Source organism: Nicotiana attenuata, unplaced genomic scaffold, assembly GCF_001879085.1.
Source record: "Nicotiana attenuata strain UT unplaced genomic scaffold, NIATTr2, whole genome shotgun sequence".
In the NCBI taxonomy this organism is placed as follows: Eukaryota; Viridiplantae; Streptophyta; class Magnoliopsida; order Solanales; family Solanaceae; genus Nicotiana; species Nicotiana attenuata.
In genome coordinates, this window is record NW_017676612.1 from 1 (window position 1) to 22,315 (window position 22,315).

The 22,315-nt window shown below is 36.6% G+C and overlaps 2 protein-coding genes across 6 annotated transcripts; both read right to left on the reverse strand.

Moving 5' to 3' along the window:
* Nucleotides 1-3,431: 3,431 nt before the first annotated feature.
* On the reverse strand, nucleotides 3,432-5,800 carry LOC109221124 (protodermal factor 1-like). 2 transcript variants are annotated; one of them, XM_019385591.1, is made up of 4 exons: nucleotides 5,550-5,800; nucleotides 4,589-4,900; nucleotides 4,322-4,382; nucleotides 3,432-4,012 (listed from the first exon to the last, which is right to left on the reverse strand). In XM_019385591.1, the coding sequence occupies exons 1-4, from the start codon at nucleotides 5,707-5,709 to the stop codon at nucleotides 3,682-3,684; spliced, it is 864 nt and encodes a 287-aa protein (XP_019241136.1). In that variant the 5' UTR covers nucleotides 5,710-5,800; the 3' UTR covers nucleotides 3,432-3,681. The 2 variants fall into 2 exon arrangements, with proteins under 2 accessions (XP_019241136.1, XP_019241135.1); XM_019385590.1 differs by having other exon boundaries at nucleotides 3,469-4,012; nucleotides 4,322-4,873; nucleotides 5,550-5,797.
* Nucleotides 5,801-12,127: 6,327 nt separating this feature from the next.
* On the reverse strand, nucleotides 12,128-16,166 carry LOC109221122 (probable phosphatidylglycerophosphatase, mitochondrial). 4 transcript variants are annotated; one of them, XM_019385585.1, is made up of 5 exons: nucleotides 15,359-16,164; nucleotides 15,176-15,253; nucleotides 13,777-13,850; nucleotides 13,588-13,695; nucleotides 12,128-12,536 (listed from the first exon to the last, which is right to left on the reverse strand). In XM_019385585.1, exons 1-5 carry the CDS (start codon nucleotides 15,999-16,001, stop codon nucleotides 12,423-12,425), a joined length of 1,017 nt encoding a protein of 338 aa, XP_019241130.1. In that variant the 5' UTR covers nucleotides 16,002-16,164; the 3' UTR covers nucleotides 12,128-12,422. The 4 variants fall into 4 exon arrangements, with proteins under 4 accessions (XP_019241130.1, XP_019241133.1, XP_019241131.1 ...); XM_019385586.1 differs by lacking the exon at nucleotides 12,128-12,536 and adding an exon at nucleotides 13,460-13,504 and having other exon boundaries at nucleotides 15,359-16,165; XM_019385588.1 differs by lacking the exon at nucleotides 13,777-13,850 and having other exon boundaries at nucleotides 15,359-16,165.
* Between the last annotated feature and the right edge of the window lie 6,149 nt (nucleotides 16,167-22,315).

The following is a 22,315-nucleotide window of genomic DNA, read 5'->3' on the forward strand; positions in this document are numbered from 1 at the left end:
TTTTTTTTAAGATTAAGACGTCTGAATCTGAATACACATCTGAATATCAAGATGTGTATTAAGATTAAGACATCTGAATACACATCTGAATATATTAAGATCTGTACTAAGATCTGAATAGAAATAATTAAGACTGTTTGATTTTTAACATCTGAATGTATAAAATTTATCTTTATTTGAAAATTAATAAACATAAAATTCAAATGAAATACTAACTAATCTAATATTCTATCAATAAAATATATAGTTTTTTAAAATATGATAGTTGTTGGTGGTGATGGCTAACGGGTGAATGCCGACTAGAGGCGGTGGTTGGTGGTAGTTTTGGTTGATGATGGTGGTTCATGCTAGTAGCTAGTAGTGATTGGTAGTGGTGGCGATTAGGATTGAGGATGGTGGTGATAGTTAATAATGTCGGGTGGTGGTAGTAGTTGTGATTAAAGAAGGTGGTGGGTGGGTGGTGGTAGGTTATATTGATGGGTTGTGCCGGCTGTGGTTGTTGATGGTGATGGGGTGGTCAGTTGTGGTAGTTGAGGCGGATGAGTGTTGATTGTGGGTGAGAATGATGGTGGTCAGAGTGGTGGGGATAGTAGGTGGTGATGGTCGATAATGGAGGCTATGATTAAGGATGATGGTGGCATGATGGTGGCGGAGGTGGTGGTGGTGGTGGTGGGGTGGTGGTTGAGTATGGTGGTGGTGGTGGCATGGTGGTAGTTGATAATGGTAGGCGGTGGCGGCAGTTAATAATGAATATATGATAGCATCTTAATAAAATTAAGTCTCTGTTATAGATCTTAATCATACAGACCTATTCAGACCCATTAAGTGGTTGTGAAGTAAAAAAACAAACACACTTAATGACTAAGATCTGGATAATTAAGATTCAGACTTTAGAAACAAACCACTTAATGTCTGAGATCTGAATGATTAAGATTCAGACCTCCATTAAGTGCAAACAAATGAGGCCTAAGACACATTAGTAGTTATGTATATATCAGAAACATACTCCTGTACAAGTTAGTTATGTAAAGGAAGAAAAGAAATCCAGTTTTTTTTTCTCTCTCTACGATCCTCTATGTTACTCTCTCTATTTCATCTCTTCTCACTAGATCTTGCCTCCATGACCATGGCAGATCTAGCTTGATTTGACAGTTCCTGCAAAGTCTCTAATGCGTTTTAGGTGCGTTTCGAAATCCTTTTGCTCCCTTACATCAGAACCCTTACTCTTTTAAGCGCATAAAAAAAGTCTCGTGGCTCAATTCCCTGTAAATTGCCCTATTTTGACTCCCAAATATGTCATATATAATTTATCCCCAAGAGAAAAACATCAAGAGTTATCTTGTCCCGTCCAGTATCTGAATCATCAGTGTTTACATGAATTTGAGTATATGCAATCTATCAATGGCTTAGTTTGTCTATGGAATATTGTTGGAGAAGTTTCTATTTGCAATTCTTTCATAAAACAACATATCTATCTTCCTTATGAACAACCTAAAGGGGAGGTTTCACGCTTCAATGACTTGTTGCTCCCTTGGTTTTGATCCCACCACCAAGAAACATAAAGTACTCAAGGCACAAATGGTTTCTCATGAAAAAAAATAGGAAATTTAAAGCGATATACTGGATTTCAACCATTGTGGTGGAGAAGTCGTGGAGAGAGATTTCCTGTTGCGCCAATTTTCACCCTAGGAAGCAAAGTTGTGTTTATATCGACAGGTTCATTTATTTTGTAAATAAATGTCAATGTGATATATAGGTGCATTCAGTGTTAGAGATGAAAAGTTAACTATAATGATTTCGTTTCCTGATGGGAAATGGCCACTCAGTTTTTCAGAATCTTCGCCAAGAATAGTAGAAATAAAGGGATAAGTTGCACTTTTAGATCACAAGAAATTCGGAGGCGACGAATGATGGTGCTGGTGAAACTGAGACCTGGATGAAGCATACGATTGGACTACCATCAGAGCTAGTAAAGTTTTTTATTTTCCACCAATCCTAAGGGAGAAATAGTATCAATTCCGGACACCGGGATTTCGCTCATGTTCTCATATGCCATTGGAACGAAAGAATGGAGAACGGTTGAGGTCCACGAAATTTGTGATTGAGAATTCCTTGTGAAGAGTCGGATTAGTGTTTTGCTAAATCTTGTGGAGAGTTATTTGGTCCTTGAAATAACTTCTATTACGGCTTTGTTTAATTGCATTCTTCAACATGCATGATGTTTGATCCATATGGATTTCTGTTTGATCAATTAAACTTTGTTTAGGTTTCTGCAATCTTGAGCACATAATGGGAATTCTTTGTTTAAATTCAATGTGACCCGTATTGAGTTGTCGTTTTTGTTGTTCTTCCACTACCTTTCATTACTACGTTATGCATATACAACTATGAATTCTCAGCTACTAGGAATCTGAAGATTACGTGCAGTACATAGCAATTGCCCCGAAAATCAAAATTCCGTGGCAATTTACTATTTCTTAAATCTTTTCGCTACTAAAAATTAAATTGGCGAAGCTAATTCCTTTGTTTTTGTTTATAGTTGCTTAGTATCATGGCAATAATTAGCTATAAATTTCAAAGTGGATGGATATAAGCTGTGGAGGCAATTTTATATAGCCTCAGTGAAGAATGAGCTTCTTTTAGAATTTTCTGTTAAATTAGCCAAGAGATCAGCTGGAATATTGCATTTCTTAAATGTATGAAGGAATTGAAATTGACCTTCTAGGTTCATGTCTTGGACTTAAATGATATATATCCTCTTGAATTTGCCATGCACATCTAATATCTCCCTTTATCATTTGGATAATAAGGAAGGAGTCAGATTCCACACTCTAAATTTTATTGCAGTTTGTTTTCCTCAATTTTTCTCGCGAGATTATTACTAGTGCTTAATCCATACAAGAATACAATGTAAACATAAGAACTAGTGTTCTTTTTAACGAATCAACTACGTGCAAACATAAATCTATGCTACTTCCTAGTGATTTGCTTGTGATGTTTAGCCATACAGAGCCAATCTTCTTGTCATCAAATTAATTTCTAAATATATTTTCGTCTACTTAAGCATCATATCACAATCCTAAGCTTTTTATTGCATAGTCATATACTGTGGAATATGTTTGAGTTATTATAGTCTGTACTATTAATTAAGACTGTACAGTACTGTAGGTGGTTGATGAATATATTTATTTACTCTCATGTATTACCCAAAGATCTAGACAAATAAGCTGAAAACATAGACTTATAGTATGACTTTGGACTTATTGTCTCGAATTTGGAGCTGATAATACAGAGAGATGCACCAGCTTTCAAAGTGTAGCATTGAAGATTCTGTAGATATGGAAATGTGTAATATGACTTTGCAGTAGCTATATTAATGAACCTAATGCATCAAGAAGATCCTAAGTTCTTTAATTTAATGGAGAAAAAAGTAATATTTTTGAAATTGGAACGTGGCATTCACTCATGTAGCCTACAACAACAAAGTCATACATTTGACTTAATTATAACTGAATAAAACAGAAAGTTGGTATCCCTCTTAATGTTGTAACATACAAAAGCACAGAGAAAAACATTACTAGTATTCAATCCTAAGTAACTAAACACACAGGATGACACTATGAAACAGGACATAGCAAGAAACTAAAAGTCATGACTTTGAAAGAAATCCTGACTTAATTCTCAAGCTCTGGGCTTGAGCCGACCCTCATTAGCTAACTTGAACAGCTGTGCTTGAGCTGATGCAGATTTGTCTGAACTGAGTGCTGTGATAAAACTGTTCTTGACTTGGTCTGTAGTGTAGGTGAACCTCCTGCTAACCATGGAGTTCAATAAAGAAGCTGTTCCTTCTCTGTAGAGCTCCCCTAAGCCATCCGGGCGAGTGTTTGAAAGTGCTTGCACTAAGTTCATGTTTGCACCCAAAGCTGGAACACTAGCCACACCAAATGCATTGCCTACACTTCCCCACCAGCCAAGTATGCCCCATATTAGTGTTGGGTGAGTCCTCCAGTAGCTGCAATTCACAAAATTTCATGTTAGATAATGTCACTCGTATTGTAGTTAAAAGTGCAAAGTTGGTACTGCTCTGTTCCATTTTATGTAATGCGCTCTTTTTAGTCTCTTCTAGAAAGAATCACACCTTTGTATATCTAAAAACTTTAAAATCTTAAGCTTATCAGTTTACCCTCAATGACATGTTATAGTTATAGAAATGTCATTACATGTTTCCACAAGTTCTCGAGGTACATTAAGTATGTGTCAGAAAATTTTCAATTACTGTCATGTAAAATGAAACAGAGAGAATAATTTTCAGTTGACTTACTCGCATGTAAAAGGTGGTGAGTTGGGGTCAATTGGAAAGACGCCCGGAGCACTTGGAGTGCCTGGATCAATGGTAGGAGTAGTTGGTGGTGTTTCAATGATAGGATTAGAAGGGGTAGTGGGTGTAATACTAGGGGTACTAGGTGTAAGAATACTTGGAGGACTTCCACCATAGTAACCACCCCCTGGAGTGCTTGGAGTGCCGGGTCAACGGTAGGAGGTGTAGGTGGGGTTACAATAGTAGGTGTGGAGGGGGTGGATGGTGTACTGGGGGTACTAGGTGTCGGTGTACTGGGGGTACTAGGTGTTGGCGTTGGTGTACTGGGGGTCCTAGGTGTAGGTGTAGGAGTACTTGGAGGGCTTCCACCATGAGATGGAGGGGAGGGATAGTAACCACCACCTCCATGGCCTCCTGAAGGAGGCGATGGAGTAGGGTTGTGGTGATGCCCACCACTAGGGGCGGGGTTACCACAGTTTGCAGGTGGTGTTCCTCCATGGCTACTGCTTCCATGCGACGGCGTTCCATGAGAAGGTGATGTTCCATGGCCACCTCCTGAATGTGATGGAGATTTGTGAGAACCTGTTAATCATAAAAACATGCTGAGTGTAAAATGTTATATATAAAGAAGAGTTAATATATATATACACTGACAATAACATAAGGAGTTTTTGCACTTATCTTAACCTACTGTAACAAGAAATTTGTCTTATTTTCATGCTTGTAACTGAGTTACCTTTTAAGTGGCCTTACACTGTAGTATATAGAAGTTAAACTCTAGTTAAAACCATTCAAAATAATCTTTGAATAAATGCTCATGTCTCCAAATTTGGGAAGACATGGAAAAGATGTTGGTTTAGCAAACATATTCATTATGTGCATCTATGTTGGTTTCTTGTTTTGCTATCTTTCCTTTTATAATTTTGCTACTACTACCAAATCAGCCCATTTTAGGTTCATAAAGTAGTTAAAGAAAACATATAGCTTTTGTCAACTAAACTTTAAAATAGCTAGTAACAAGAAGGCTATGAAACTATATAGGATAAATTAAGAAGAATTAATCCAAATAGCCACCCACCAAATCTCTTAAACTGAAAATAGCCGACGGATATATAATATACATATATTTATGTATAATATGTATATAACTATGTATAATCTATGTATACCGGCTAGAAAAAGTAAACAGTGAATCTGTCCGGCTATTTAAATTAAAGATGTGAGAAGAAACCTGTTGGGGGACTTCTGGCATTTGGATCAGGAGAGTAATAGGTCTTTTGTTCTTCAAAAGAAGCAGTAGACATAACAGGAATGACCAAATTGTGTGCAAGCAATGCAGCAAAGGAAGCCCAAAGAATTAGAGAAGTATGCTTTCTTCCCTCTTTCCCCATCTTTGTTTGCTTTCAAAGGAGAGTGACTAAGAGAAAAAAAACAAGAAAAGAGAGAAGGTGAAAGAGTTAAGTGATGGGAATTGACAAAAGAAGGAGCTGGATATATAAAGAGTAATGACATATAGAAGTTAATATAAGCAGGTGAAAGAGTATGTGGTTAGTTGTGTAAGCTGCAGGTGCATTTAAATTGTCATTTAAATCTCACTGTGCTGTACATGGAGAGTATACTATACTCTACATATATCCAAGTATAAGTATTTACCCTGACAAATCAAAATATGTTCCATGTCTTCAGTTATGGAATTATAGAAAATCATATGATAATTGCATGTAATATTTTATTGATATGTTGGTGATATGTGCCCATGTTAGACGCACTACTTATGAATGTGACTACTAAATCAGTGTCCAGAAGTATAATGTCTTAAGAAAATAAAGTTAGATCTGCTCTTTCCCAAAAAAAAAGGAAGTTAAGTTATATGAACTATCAGCATATAGAATATTTTTTATACAATCAATGTATAGTTTAACCTCTACTAGCAGGTTAGTTATCATTTTTACTAGATTATTAGTTAAATACTTATCATAAAGATTTACATGTAATTATCTTGTAAGCGACCTAATAATGGTAGTATATTTCTAGATTGTCAATTATTTTCTGGTTAGATTGTATTATTGGATTCTTTATTCACAAATATTAATATAGAAATTTAGATATTTCTTGTTAGTTTCATCAGGTTTGCTTACTCTAAAAGGAGCTAGTTTACCAAATGGCAGCTCGAAAATGGCCGAATAGGACAAGAGGGGTTGCTCAGACGGTCAGTACCCCCACCTCTCGGATTATGGGTCACTGGAAAAAAAAGACGGCCAAATGGAGCTAATTTACCAAATGGCTTTGTAAGCATAATTATTTTGCTGTGTGTTATTTGTACATCATGCCCCTTCACAATTTTATAATTAAGAAAATGATATTTTTAGATCTCTTATGTGTAAAAGACAGATCTGTTACGTGTAAAAGTAAATCTCTCATGTATAAAAAAAGAGGTAGGTGTATAGGTCGAATTTCGTCTCAGTATTTGGGGCAAAGTAACATCGAGAAAATAAACAGCCGAAGTCGATCAGGAAATAGTGAGGCTCGTGGTTGAGATACTAACGATGGTCGAGGTCGAGTACCGCAGAAAAGAGCTGTAATGGCTAATTTATTAGAATAGGATATTAAAGAAAATATTCCATTGAATATTTTCTACACTTGTACTATTAGGGTTTGTTGGGCTATGTCCCATATAAATAAGAAAAAAGATAATGAATAGAGGCATGTGATATTCATTTGATAAGAACAGACCTTTGATAAAGATTCTCTCAGATAAAGATACAAACACTACCTTTTTATCAAGATTCTTGTTCATATTATTCTATACCTTTCTATCATATCTCAGAATATTTCGAATGTTCTAGGATTTATCTATTACTCATCAGGAGGAACAATCATCTAGTTCATCCTTTATTGGGTGAACCACTTTCTCTTATTTACTTAAATGTCATTTATTATTATTTATTGCTAGTTATCTCTCCATTATTGCTCACACCTTTTAGAATATTTAATGAATGCTATTGCCAAACCCCTACTAAATCTGTCTAACGTTAGCCGTCTTTTCGAAACCCTCATCTAGAAATATTATCAATAACTAGGTTTAATCCATCGTTATACAAGTATAATCGTTTTAACCGAAAGTTAACATTTTTTGGTCAAACAGTAGGGTTATAAAACTAAAAACAAGTTTGTAAAGAGCCAAAAAATAAATTCACCCTCATTTTGTTACTCTGTCAATTGTCTAATGCAGATGGAATACAGAAAGAAACGAGATACATTGTTGAAAAAGGAAATGAGTAGAAGGAACTGATTGCCTGAGAAGTTGTTTCTTTCAGGGACACTTCCTCCCTCCTGTGCTTTATTTCTTTTTTTGTGCGTTTTTCTCGTGTAAAAAGTGATGAAAGATTTCTCTGTCTTTTTCATTTCAATAAAGAAATTATTAGCATTTCTGGTCTTTCTGAAGCACTTTCTTTTAGACCTATTCAAAAGTTCACAAGCTTATTATATGTAATGAAGGTTTCAACTCTCAATCATAATAATGGCAAGTGTGAAGATGTCTCTTTCTATATCGATTTTAGAATGTGAAATATTGCACGAATTAACAGTTTTATATTAGGCAATGGTGTACGTAGAATTTTGCATGTGCGGTGTCGACTAATTATTATCACAATTCTACTTGTATGTGAGTTTAAGCTTGGACTTGTAGTCTTGTAAAGGTTTTAAAATTTTACTTAAGGGGTGTGCGAAAGGCCAAAAATCACTTATTATGAACCCAGAGGAATAACTAGTTTATGAAAATAGCCACTCCCAATGGAGGTTTACATGTCCCTGAATTTGTTGTCTAGAATATATTGCACTAAAGATGCTTGAAATCAATCGTAAATCTAATCATATGGTTATAATGAAGGTTGTTAGAGCTGTTAAATGGATGTTTAAAACTGTCATTATACTGCTGCCGACAGTAGATGTGTTTATAATTCAATATTAATGATCACATTTCTACTTTGATGTTTAAGATGCTGCACATTGATACAAGAGGTTCAGCAATAAGGTGACACTTGGTACATGGTACAGTATAAACAATAGTAGCCCTGAGTGCCATGATATATGAGGTTTAATGCCCCTGACAGACAACTAGGTCAAACAGTACGTTGTGAATTGCAGTAATAGTAAATGAGACAGCAAAACAATTGTCCCTACATTGGCATTTTAATTATTTTCCGTAGCGAAGCAAGAATTTTCACTAAAAAAAATTTAAACATACGAAAAAAATACTAAGGGGTTTTAACATCTCCTATATATACATAAAAAAAAAATATTTTTTTTGTTGGCTTCGGTATCGAGAAAAAATTGGTTTACCTTCAAATGCAATGGCGGTTGGAGTACCACTATACTAGCTAGGTTTATATGGATGTTGCAGCCTAAGTTGTAAGGATGTACATAAGGATCTCTACTCAACCTTTAGCAGTATAGGGGAAGAAATGAAAACATCATATGAAGGGTCCCTTATATGAGTAAGATTTAACAAATACTCTCTCTGTTCATTTTTACTTGTCCAGTTTAGTAAATAAAGATAAAGATATTTTTTTTTTAGTTTTACCCTTATCATTGACTACTCATTTCCCAAGATTTCTTGAAATACTATTATTATTATGGATAAAATTGTAAAATATAAACGTTCATTTGGTTTTTCTTAAAGAGAGTGCAAAAACAACTAAGAGCCCGTTTGGATTGGCTTAAAAAAAGTAGCTTTTAAGCACAAGTGCTTAAAAGCACTTTTTAAGTGCTGGAGCTTGTTTTATAGATAAGCAGTTACGTGTTTGGATAAAAGTGCTGAAACTTAAAAAAAGTTGTTAAAGTGTTTGGTAAACAAGTGTTGTTAAGCACTTTTTCTTTTAAAATGACTGAAATATCCTTAAAGCTGATAACACTAAAAATAAGCTTATTATTACAAGTTTTTAATGCTAAATTGATTCCTATACAAATTTATGTCTTGTTCTCGTTAAGTTCTCAATGATTTGATAAAACAATTTTTAATATATATAAATTATTTATTTAAATAACATATAATAATAATTTGACTAAAATAACCACTTGGCCAATGGATATAATAATAATTTAACTAGTTTACTACTATGCCAATGAACATATAAATGAAATATATTTAGATGTTTCTAACTTTCAAATCTTTTTTGCGTGAATTGCCTGTTAAATTTGACTCGTGATGTTTATTACTAAAAATATTGTAACGGGAAAGGAGCACCACTGGAAAAGAAAGGAAAGGAAAGGAAAAAGATGGGAAAATAATAATGAAAGAGTAAAGAAAGGAATAAAAGGAAAAGAGAGGAAAGTTATGGAAGAAGAGGAACAAGAAAGCAAGGCTACTGCAACAGAACGGAGAAAAGAAAAAGATAGCATATTTTAGGTTTTAGGGGTAATTTCAGGATTAAAAAAAATTATAAGGGATAAGAATGTAATGTACTTGGTCAAAGTAATATGGCTTTTAAGCCAATTTAGAAAAAGTTGGGTAAAACTTATTGCTTTTAGCTTTTTTAAGCAGATTTTAACTTTTTTAAGCTCTTTTTTTGGTTGCCAAACACTTCCACAAGTTAAAAGGGCTTAAAAGCTGATTTGACCAGCTTTTAAGCCCATCCAAACAGGCTCTAAAAATGACCGAAAAAATGAAGTATTTGGTGAAATAGTAAAAAGGACTGAGACCATCATTAATATAATGGAGGCCCCATTTGCATGGGCATAATTGCCCATAAAAACAAGACAAGTGGTAGGTTTGTCATCTAGGTAATATTTAATGATTTTACATTTACCTCCTTTGTTCTGTTACTTGGGGTATCATTATCATGGAAGCCTAAACTAGTCTTCTCTGAACATTTGTGTCAATTTGATACATGTGTCTCTGTTTGGTGAAAAAATTTAAATGACGGATGAAAGACCAAAAGAAAAAGAAAATATCATTGCAGATCCTTTCGAGTTTCAACCATTGCACAAAAAATCACAAGTTACGGATAGACAAAAAAAAGAAGATATATAATGCCATTGCTTGTCACGGAAGCAGAGGCGTATTTAGAATTTTCAAAATATGGGTATATCACTAAAAAAGAACTAAGTAGAAATTGATCCTTATTCTTTTAAATAAATAACTTAATCTCCAATCAAGTGCATCATTTCACATTTTTGGAGTAGGGGTACCAATAGATAATATTAGATCAATTTTAAGGAATATGTATATGAAATACCTAGTTTGACGGTGAAAGCATGTGTTCTGTTACGCGGCGCCTTCCTGAGATTCCTTGGAAGGGCGACGTAAGGCTAGGCAACTGATGTCAGTGCAGTTGCTGTCCGTCAACTGAGGTCCCCTCCGTACGCTAGACGAGATTGTCAGTGCCGTACGGGAAAACCAATATCAAGAGCAATTGAGAGAACAGAAATGAGAATTCAGAATGAAAGAAAGCTTGATTGCATTAATGAAAGCTATTACAGAAAAGCAACACGGTGCCGAGGGGGAGAGACACCAGTACAGAGAATTGCTTGCTTGCTAGAAAGTTTTGATTGCTTGATCCCCCCTAATAGTACTTAAAAAAAATAATCCAAAGTTACAGGACTAGACTTGATTAAGCTAGAGAAACATAATGGAACTACATGAAATAAAACTACTCTATATTTACAATGAAAATGACTTAGTTTTCTATAAGGCAGCAGCAGGTCCGTTGTCAGCAGCAGTGTCTTTGGCATCACGATCTGCGCGCGCGGCGCTGTTGGCTTCTGCCTGCGGCTTGGCACTCGCGAGGGATATCGGTGGGGTGACAGAGGCACCTGCGCGCTTGTCACTTGGCGCGGCCAAGACCACGGGCCGTCCATGGTGCTAGGCATTGGGAGGTTCGCTAGGACGCCACGGGGCGCGCCCAAGGGGTCATGGGGCATGGCTGGAAAGCCGCCCATGACAGTTCACATGCACCTTTATTTTGGGCTTACTCCTCCCCTGCATGGAAGTGCATATAATAGATTAATATATTTTATATGTTTTTGAGCTTGTATGATGAGTTTCATGACTGCAAAGGTCTAAGGTCAAGCTGGTGGAGACGGAGCGGAAGGGGTTCACTCGAACACCCTTCGCGGGAAATAACATTCTACAGATAAAATAAAATCTAGTTTGTGCCTCTACATATTATATTTTGAATCCCTTTAACATAACTCAAAAGTAGAGCTTAGTGGTCAAAGGGTTTCAAAATCTTTGTGAGGTTGCTAGTTCAATTTCCACTGGCCACAGTCTCTTTTATTTTTTTTAAAATCTTTCCTTCTTTGAACCCCTTAGCAGTTGTTTTTTAAGCCTTTCTTCTTTGAACAACTTAGCAGTATTTTTTAAACCTTTTCTTCTTTGAACCCCTTAACAGAAATCTTGTCTCCGCTATTGAATGTAAAATTATAGTAGTGGGATTAAACTTAATAGCACCATAAATGTGCACGAAGTAGGGAGCGTGTTAGATAGGGTTGGAGAAATGAGACATATTGTTTGGTCGAAAATATGATATTTTCCAGCCATTAGTTGTATCTTTCGTCTTGTATTTTACTCTTCACAACGACTCAGGTTGAATTAATACACTTTTTGTGCCATATCTTCAAATAAGATGATAATTAGGTGCGTAATTGCAAAAGGAGACTGGCTAAGGAGGGGCTAATTATGCATTCTCCCTTTAGGATGATTCTTTTTGAGTCAACAATGTTCATAGCGAAGTTGAATAAATAAACGTTGATATCATGTTTCTCAACAATTTCATTAGTGGATACCCTAATCAGATACTGAACACCGGGTGAGAAATAGAACATTCCAGCAGAAGCAACCAAGGGCTAGGAGTAAGATTTTTGTACACTTTGTTAGAATATGATTCAGTCGAACAAATGCCTAAATATGCACTTAAAACAAATCCGTAACTATGCACTTACAGATTCCAAATGCAGGCTTTTGAATCATGTTGATGTTGGTACTCCTATGCACAGCCAAAATATCACACACTTCTCTGTATAATAGCTAGTGGCAGTAACAAGATGACTGATGAACAGATAATTTTCTCCCTTCATCAAAAAAGAAAAAAAAAATCCCTAAAGACTAAAGTAATTCGTCCTTTACACACTGCCGACAGTCAGGAAGAAGCCAGTGACTGATTGGTTTTATCCCTTTCCTAGACCATCTGTTTACAAGGGCCATTTCAAGTATCCGCACCTGCAATCATTTTGCTTCTACAATTAAAAACTTCCCAAGAAAAACTAAAGCTTAAAACGCAAGGACGAAAAAAAGGGATGTGAATATATATGTCCAAATTAAGTAGATGCAGAAGTTGTCTTTACTTTTCAGATTTCCTAGAGTAGTCAACTTCGCAAATATTTACTTCTTACAATCAGCAATTTTAGATTAAATGGTATTACCAGTAGCAAGATAGCTCCCAATAAGGTGCCTGTTGAATACATAATTAAGTAAATAAAATTATGCTCTCTAATAGCTTAAGCTTTTAGATGAGATGGCCACACTTCAACGTGGTATCAGAGCAGGCAGAGGTCCTGTGTTCGAGTTTCACCGCCACCCAGTATCAAAAAGAATTCCACATATTTGGCTCATAAAAAAGAATCAAGCCCGCACGTGAGGGGGCATATTGAATACATAATAAAGTAAACAAAATGTGTTCTCTCTAACAACTCAAACTTTTAAATGAGATAATCACACACTTAAACTGTGCCAAGATTCCTTGTTAGTTTTTCCTTTATTCAGTGTACTGTGTACATAACAATTCTATTGAAGAGGCAGCTTGAAGCAAACAAGTGATATAATAAATTGATATATCAAACAGGCTAGTCAGCAAGATGCTAAAACCGTTTTAAGCATCAGAAAATTGGATTTTACAGCGACTTTGTCTTTACTTGAGAATGTTACAAGTTCACTATAATAAAGGTGCCAAATTTACAGTTACTACCAAGGATTTAACTAAGAGATGAAGTCCAGTAAAGAATAACACAGGAAATTTGACTACACATATTGCATATCTAATCACTTATCATGAGATGGTCCACAAATCAGTACAAACATTGAAGTTACAGAAAAAACTTAAAGCACAAATTGTCAAAGCAGTACTATAATCTATTTACCTTTTTTTCTTCTTCTTCTTCTTCTTCTTTTTTACTTATTTAATCTATAATCTGTTTAATAAGTTGAAGTTATATATTTAACATGATTGAAAGAGGAGTAGTGTAACCAACTGGTTATGTTTGAGAAACCAAACCTGCTGCACAATAAGTGGCTCCTGTGAGAGACTTAATGGTGCTGTCAAAATAGTAAGAAAACCATTTCTGTTTCCGTAAACTATATCTGTGAAAGGCCGATCGCCCACCTGCAAATTAAAGGACGGAAAATGAGAAAAAGGAGAAAAAAATTACAAAAAGGAAATTTTTTTTTGAAGAACCACATCTACCATAATAAGTCTTGAGGATTTACAACCAAATTGCCTTTCAATTTCTTCAGCTGTTCCAGCTGGCTTCTTCACCCCTATATTTTAGTGTTAAAGCATCAGCAGATACTAATTGCATTAACTCAAGGCTGGGGTAAGTGACAAGAAAACATGACAGGTAACTGGAATTACTATTCAAAAGGGTACCATAGTAAATACTCTTTCTGTCCCAATTTATGTAGTTTCCTTTTAATCTGCCCAAAAAAGAATATTTTTCTGTATTTAGAAATAATTTAACTTTAAACTCTCCATATTATTTTTAATGGGATATTTTAGACCACAAGTTTCAAATATAGTTCTTTTTTCATAAATTATGTGTTATGTCAAACATCATCGTATAAATTGGGATGGACATAGTAAGAGATTTGAGATTTTGTACTCCCCCTCAAAGTTTATATTGCACACATATTTTACCCTGTTCAGCTAACAGTATTATTTTATACAATTTTCATAATTTTCAACAACACTAACAAACCCAATGTAATCTCATAAATGTGGTCTAGTGAGGGTAGTGTGTACGCAGACCTTACCCCTACCTTATAACGATAGAGGTTGTTTCCGATAGACCCTCGGCTCAGGGAACAGTGGAGATAAGATAAAGCAGCCAAGTAGCAAACAATGGTAACAACAATGTAATATGGTAACGAGCGTGAATGACACAATATGTAATAATAAAGAACCATGATAAGATAATACAAAAATAATCCTAGTACTACTAGTAAGCCTAGGAGGAAGACACTACTATCAGTCAACCTACAACCCTAATCCTCGACCTCCACACCTACCTATCGTGGGTCATATCCTCGGTAAGCTGAAGCAACGACCTGTCCTGCCTAATTACCTCTCCCTAATACTGCTTAGGCCTACCCCTTCCCTTCCTCAGACCCGCCATTGAAAACCCCTTACTCCTCGTGACCGGAGCATCTATGTCTCTCCTCTTCACATGCCCAAACCATTTCAACCTCGATTCCCGCAACTTGTCCTCCACAGATGTCACTCCTACCTTGTCCCTAATAACTTCATTCCTAATCATGTCCTTCCTGGGCATGCCCACGCATCCATCTCAACATTCTCATTTCAGCTACTTTCATCTTCTGGACATGAGACTTTATTACGGGCCAGCACTCAACCCCATACAACATAATTTTCAAGAATTCAAATTCATTTAACTCCTCACTAAACTTTGATGTGATGTTTTCTCTGTTAAACCAAATTTTAACCATTACTTCAATATTTTCTTCCAGTATCAGTAATATAACACGTAAGATACAATAACAATCTTAAACTCCGTTCTAGTTAAACACTGTCACACAAAAGTCGATGCAGGTTGTACCAAATAGCATATGCATAGAACACAACTTACTGTGTCTAATGACTTTAATTCCAATTGCACGTTCAAGAATTCGTGCTTTTCTACCATCAGGGTCATATTCATCTAGTCCTACAAATTCCCAAATCATCAAACACTTAGTTCTGCAGAAAAAGAAAACACATTTTAAGTTACAACAAAACCCACAAAACCAATCGAAATTCCTAATAAGATTACCTGCAGAATTGCTAAAAACTGCAATATTGTCACCAAACAAAGATTTACACTGGCCTATGGATGAAGCAAGAGGAGACCACAAGTTCAAAGAATAAGGAACAGTAATGGTATTGTCCTTGTCAAAGACTACACCTTCAAACCCCCTTTTCTTCAGCTCAGCCCAATCAATGTACCTTATATCTGGCACAAACACATGTGGGATTGCCAAGTTCTTGTTTTTATAGAGAATCCCTGTAAAACAAGCAATTCCCTCCACGTTAATCCTCTGCCCCAATGCAGCCTTAAAACCTGCCCACCAACTGTTTGTTCTAATGCTTGAACGAGTTATCACTGCAGTTTCTTGCTCCTCATTATCTTTTCTTTGATGGGGTTTCTCGTTTTCAACAGAAGGATAGAATTCTTGCCAAAATATATTTTTCAGTCTATCTGGGTCTGAATTGTTCTTGTGCTTCTCTTGTTCTTGGTAGCAACTGTGCGTCGAACTGAGCACAAAGGAATTGTTTGTGGAGCGGGTAGGTGTGTGTGGAAAATGTGAGGGAAAAACAAATGTTTTCTTGTGGAAATGAAGGGAATGATTGGAGGAAAATTGCTTAGGAATATAATAGTAACAAGTGTGCCATGGTGTAACTGAAGTTGACTGCATAATCTATCCTATAATTTATTGTTGTTTGATTAAGGAAGTGTATGTTCAATGTGCAGATAAGGAAACTTTCTCATGCCATTATTAATGGAATCTCCATCTTTGTACGTCATCCTACATTCACCCCAGAAAGCAGAGGGGTTGGGTGGCCAAGATATGGTCTTAGCCACTCAATTGAGGGACAAAGTTTTAGTTGGAGATTTTCTGAGGTTCTTAGAAATTGGGCCAAGATCAACAAATGGAAGGGTGGACACTGAAATTATGGCCCAATGGCATTTACAGCCCAATCATTGGGTTGACCTAAGTGGAAAAGGAGCATATTCATATGAGAAACTTTCACAAACCACTATGTTTTAGTGATTATTAGCTAGTTGTAGCTACCATTTCCTATATTACTTCCTATAGCTATATTTTCAGATTCTTTAAAGTGTATTCGATGTATTTAAGCTACTGTATTCATGAATACAGTAGCATTTCTAAGCGTGAAATAGGGGATTATAGCTAGACAGATTTTTGTATTCGACTGTATTTATGGCGTGAAACATGGGATTACAGCTGGACAGATTATTGTATTCGACTGTATTCACGGCGTGAAACAGGGGATTACACTGTTTTTAAACGGAAAGTGAATCAATTAACATAATAGACTCCTAATATAACTCAACAAACTCAATTATAACACACAAATTTTGTATTTTCAGTTATAAAAAAGATTCTCAATCGAAAAACACCCCAAAAATATAGCAATCTTCGGAGAAATTATATTATACATATGAATACATAAATTATATTAATTAAAAAAAATATACGAATACATTCATGGAATATAGCGAGACAGTGAATACACTGAAATACATAGAATACAGCGGGATACATTGGAATACAATGAAAAAAAAAGACAATGAATACGATGAAATACATAGAATACAGCGAGATACATTGAAATACAATTAAAAAAAAGACAATGAATACAATGAAATACAGCGAGATACATTGAAATACATTGAAATATATTAACAGAAAATTCAAGTTGCTCAGTCCCCAACTCCGTCGTCTTTGTTCAATAACAAACCCTAATTTTCGGTGAATCCGCCGTCGAGCAAAAACCCTGAATCTTCAAGTTGTTCAGCCCCATACTCCGTCGTCTTTATTCAAGAACAACTCAAATATTGTCTCGTCGAGGGGACCACGATTCTGACTCGAAACGACCTCCAAATTTGTTTCCATAGTCAAGGCTTCGCTAAATAGTCCACCTTTATCGGATCCTTGTAGCAAGAAAAGAACTCAAAGAGAACATTCCTTTGCTGCTGGGCCTCGTGTAATACTATCTTTTGTTTCTAATAGCTTCAGATTCATGCTCAAGAGAACTAATAAATTGAGCAGTCCTCGTTACCTCCAAATCATTAAAATTCCTTCTGAAGTTTATGCTCCAAACATCGTTAGCAATTATACAAAATGTTGAGAGAGAGGGTGGAGAAAAATCTGAAAGAATGAGAGAAAAAAATAATACAAAGCGTATTTTGTGGCTTAAGGGTAGGAGGTGACCATAAATAAATATTTGGCTATAAAAATCAAAAGGTAGTTGTGGAATATAATTTTTTAAAAGGGTATTTATTTAAAATGAATAAGGTATCAACCTTTACTATAGGAGGTAAAATTATTATTTTTTTAAATATTTAAGGCCTCATTAGAAGGTCATTAAACGCTAAGCGTATCATTTGTAAGCTAAAAACAACTACCATTATGGATAAATCCATTTGGATATGTGAATACGTATTGTACATAGTTTGAAAGATTATAATAATATCTAGAAGTGGAGAGAAGTAGCTTGGAACAAGTTAGAATTGTTGAAGAAAAAAAGACGCCCAAAGTCGCACATGATCTAACTTCAAATGATCATATATCCATGTGTATAATGAGTTACGATGTTTATAAGCTATCAAATTAAAGCTTTTTTAGTCTAATTTTCAAGAATTTATACCTTTCTTCATTTGGAGACCAATTTACTTAGCGCCCGACTATGCGGCCGCACACCTAAGAGCGCACCTGAAGAAGTTGGCTACCCCAAGTGTGCGCCCAGATGCGCGTTCAAGTCAGGGAGAGATAATTTGGGGTCGAATTTTGGGGGTTCTTTAGGGCTTTTGGAGAGGATTTCGACCGAGGCTTCACTTAGATCATTCAAGGTGAGTTTTTATCCAAATTTTAGGGTAATTCAAGTTGATTAACACTAATAGTAACAAGATTCAACCATGGAATTTGTTAGATTCTTCCAAATCCTCTAAGAACCCAAAAATGGAGATTTTCAAAATTTGTCTTCAAGAGGTAATCCCACTACTCAATGTTCATATATTGTGTATAAATAAGTATATAGAGGGTGATTTGGAGTACAAAATCATGGTTTGGTTAAGTTGGGGGATGAACCCTAGAAATGGGTATTATGAATAAGCTTGACTAATGGGTAGAGACAATAAATAGTATCAATTTGGTAAAAATGAATTAAATGATATTCTTTATGATCTTGTGAGCAATTCAAGTATTGAATATCATATTGTTGGATATGCAATGAGATATTTAGAGTTAAAAACTCAAAAACCAACTTGTATGGAGGGGTATAGATTTTTACTAGACTTGTAAGGTTGGACCTAAGTGTTGAACACTTAGTTGACTTAGTCCAGAAAATTCGCCAGGTCCTGCAGCTGCCTCCGTTCACTGGTGCCAATGATTATTACCACAATTCTCCAGGGGTCGATTGGGACACTCTGATTGAGTCCATATGCTCAGGGGGACGGCCAGTTTGGATACAGGAAAACATGACCCTGCATTCCAAGTTGTTCACATGGGAAGCTAAGTGCTGGTTCACCATGATTTGCAGCAGATTGTTGCCCACGGGCAACACAACAGATGTGAACAGCTTGCGGGCTCTACTGGTTTGGTGCTTCGTGACCAGGAAGGACGTTGATATTGCTAAAATCATTGGAGATGAAATGATCCTCCGGTCGCCTCTGATGACTAAGGGGTTTTACTTTCCCTCACTTGTGACGACGTTATGTTTGCTGGTTGATGTCCCAGTCGGTCTTACGGATGGCACTTTACCCCCAAGAACAGCTTTCAGAGCGTCAAAGATCAAAGTGGGCAGAGATGCACCTACACACATTGACCTGGACGAGGATGATGACACCCCAGCACCCATGGCACCATCCAGGAGGTCTTATGATGTAGCTGGATCCTCTCGGCAACCCCGAACTAGGGTGGAGTTCTCTAGATCATACTCCAGCCGACCCTTGTTTCCTTCTGTGGAGGAAGACGTGGCAGAACGTCGCTCCTCGGTAGAAGCCTGCATGTTCGTTTAGATGCCATGTCTAGACGGCAGGCCAGGTCTGAGAGCCGGGTGATGGATTGGTTCCGTGCTTTAGGGAGGGCCTGTCACGTGGATCCCAACACCGTCTCTGACTCCGACTGATGACCAGGGAAGTTCTCTTACCCTTCTGCTCTTTAATTGTTTTATGACATGAGGACATGCCATACTCTTTGTGTGTGGGGTGGGATACTTGGGTATGTGTATATATGTGTTGTTGTATATATAGCTTAGATGTCACCGACTTGGCCCAACGACGGACACTTGTCGACGGGTTTCTTGAGGGTTAAGGTCGGATAAAAAAAAACAAAAAAAAAACTAGAAAAGGTAGGAGACTCTTCCTGATGACGGACCACCTAGACAGTATTCTTGAGGGAAGTACTCTAATCAAAAAGCCAAAAAGATTTTTTTTTTTTATTTTCTTTTTAGGTAGTGTAGTAATTCCCCCTTGATTTTTCTTTTGACCACGGTTCTTTTTCAAGGGTTTTTCTTGAACCGGGTTAGGTAGATTTTTCTTTAATAGATTTTAGGACCCTTAGGACTCTTTTGGGCTAAGATGGGTGAGGGCAAGAATGCATCCCGTGGTGTACATACCTGCAAATACTTAAAACGAACTTGAGGGTGCGACGTCTAGGCTCACGTGTAGACTCTTAATCTTATGCCTTAATTTTGCACACCTTGTCTTACTTGAATGCTCACGTGAATGTGTTGACAAACTAATTCGGAATGAGTTGCGTGCCAAGTGTGTGTGAGGTAATACACGTATTTTGTGCTTGCATGCGATACCTAGAACTTGCCCCGTGTGTGTGCAAAGCGAAATAGTAGTTGTTTGGTCTTAGAGATGATTTAGGCATTTCTTTGTGTAGCCTATATAATCATGAATCCACCTGACATATTACCATAGTTAACCCCTTCGAGCCTATAATCCTTTTCTTTGGCAACCACATTACAAGCCTTACCCAATTGTTTGAATTAACCATCTATTTGAACCTTTTCATCTCTCATGAGCACTTGAATTGTTATGAACCTTGTAAAAGTTAAAGTGTGGGGTGGTGGGTTTGGCTTTCGAGTGGAACTAGTTGAATAAGGAGAAAGGTGCACTGTTTGAAAAAGGAAGAGCCACTTGAATTGAAAAAAAAAATAAAATAAACATAAAAACTCCTAGATAAGTGGTGGCTCTTGATGCAAGTGTGCTTAAAGAAGAATGGGGTAGTTACATTGATGTGAAGGTGGAATTTTTGGGTGACATAAGGATGAGGTTTAATCGAGAAAATGTATGTATTAAAGTGCTTAGGGAGGTGTAGTCACTCTTATATCTAAATGCATCCTACCCGTCCTGTAGCCTACATTACAACCAAATGAAGCCCTATTGATCTTAGACTGAACAATTCGATTAGTAGAGTATTACACTAAGGGCAAGCTTATGGTGTATCTGTGTGGCATATGAATGTTCTTTGCTGAGAGTGAGTGAATTCGTTTATTCTACAGTTCCTTGTTGTTTGATTTCATGTGTGTGGAACTTCTCTCAAAAATGTGATGTGAGGGCATTTAACTCAAGAAGAAAAGCAAGTCTTCATTTCTGTTAGAGTACATAGAGTAAGCATGAGTGTGGCATGGCATTAAAGTCTTCATCTGAGGTGTGGCTGTTGCACTGCTTAGGTTGTTCTGTCATAATAGCAGGTGTGACATAAAAAGGGTAATGCATCGAACGAATAGGCCTTGAAGTGTGGCTCAACTTGCTCGAGGACGAGCAAAGATTTAAGTGTGGGGTGTTGATAATAAGTGAATTAGACTATAATTGGACCCTAAAGAACCACATTTTTGTAGAGTTTTGTGGTAAAAAGTGATAACCAAATGCTCTGATTAGTGTTCTTCATGCTTTGCAGGCTATATCCAATGAAAGAAGTCGATGGAGCACGTTTGGGATCAATTACGGAGAAAAGGAGGCCAATCAAACAATGCCCACGAAATGCACCAAGTAAAGAGACAAAAGCAGAGTTGAACTTGGCCTGTCGCGGTCAGACCGTAAACGTGGTAGGACCGCGGCAGAGCAGAGCTGCATATTCAGAGGACCTCTTTAGCCGCGGTCCTGGCGTATCCGCGGTGGGACCGCGGCAGAACGCGGAAAAGCCAGGGACTAAAGTGTCAAGTCGAGAAAACTTGGTGTAAAACCCTTATAAAAAGTAGGAATTCGGCCATATTAGGGCAGATTTGTTTTGGAGATTACTTTTGGAAGAAACACAAGTGTGAGAGATCACCCAAAACATCATAGTTCTTTATTTCTTCTTTTTCTTGCACTTTTCCATGATGAATATTTTCGTAGTTTATCTTTATGTTGTTATGAGTAGCTAAATACTTTAGTCTAAGGTTTTGATGGAACCTATTGAAGGATGAACTTCTTGATTATGTTAATATAGTTTGCCGGTTAATCTCTATTTGTTCAACTACGTGTTTATTGTAGTTAATTGACAGGATCCTCAATTAGCTGTGCCTATTTAGTGTGTATAACTCGGAAGAGAGTGCATATTTAGGTAATTGTTGAACAACACCACTCCTAGAGTAAGAAAGGGATCTATAACTGCGGGTTTAAAGGCGGGATTAGGGATAACGAAGCCTTGGGTGTAATCTAAAGTGAGCTGTAGTAAACAAAGTCAGCTAGCGTATCTCGGGAGAGTGCGTCTAGTAAATTATCGCGATTACTCGGGAGAGATTTACGGTAAAAAGAGTGCTCATGATTGATAGAGATATTTTGGTGAATCTATATGAAACATAACCGGAAAGGATTCCATTAATAGGGGAAATCACTACCTTAGAACCTTCTCATTATTGTTTACAACCCAAGCATATTTAGTTTACAGATGTTTATTTACTTTCAATCTTAGTTAGTAGAAACACCATCAACTATTGGTTACAACATTTGGGGAAGTTGATTATAAAGAATCTAGTGATTCCAACAAAGGTA

Bases quoted from the DNA above. Each gene is read 5' to 3' on its own strand.
- LOC109221124 (XM_019385591.1), bottom strand. From the start codon at position 5,709: ATGGGGAAAGAGGGAAGAAAGCATACTTCTCTAATTCTTTGGGCTTCC. The intron at 4,383-4,588 runs GTACACCATCCA...CCATTGATCCAG, and splicing joins ACCGACACCTAGTACCCCCA to GCACTCCAAGTGCTCCGGGC. The intron at 4,013-4,321 runs GTAAGTCAACTG...TGTGAATTGCAG, and splicing joins TCACCACCTTTTACATGCGA to CTACTGGAGGACTCACCCAA.
- LOC109221122 (XM_019385585.1), bottom strand. From the start codon at position 16,001: ATGCAGTCAACTTCAGTTACACCATGGCACACTTGTTACTATTATATT. The intron at 15,254-15,358 runs GTAATCTTATTA...GGGAATTTGTAG, and splicing joins AGTTTTTAGCAATTCTGCAG to GACTAGATGAATATGACCCT. The intron at 12,537-13,587 runs GTTTGGTTTCTC...AAATGATTGCAG, and splicing joins AGCCACTTATTGTGCAGCAG to GTGCGGATACTTGAAATGGC.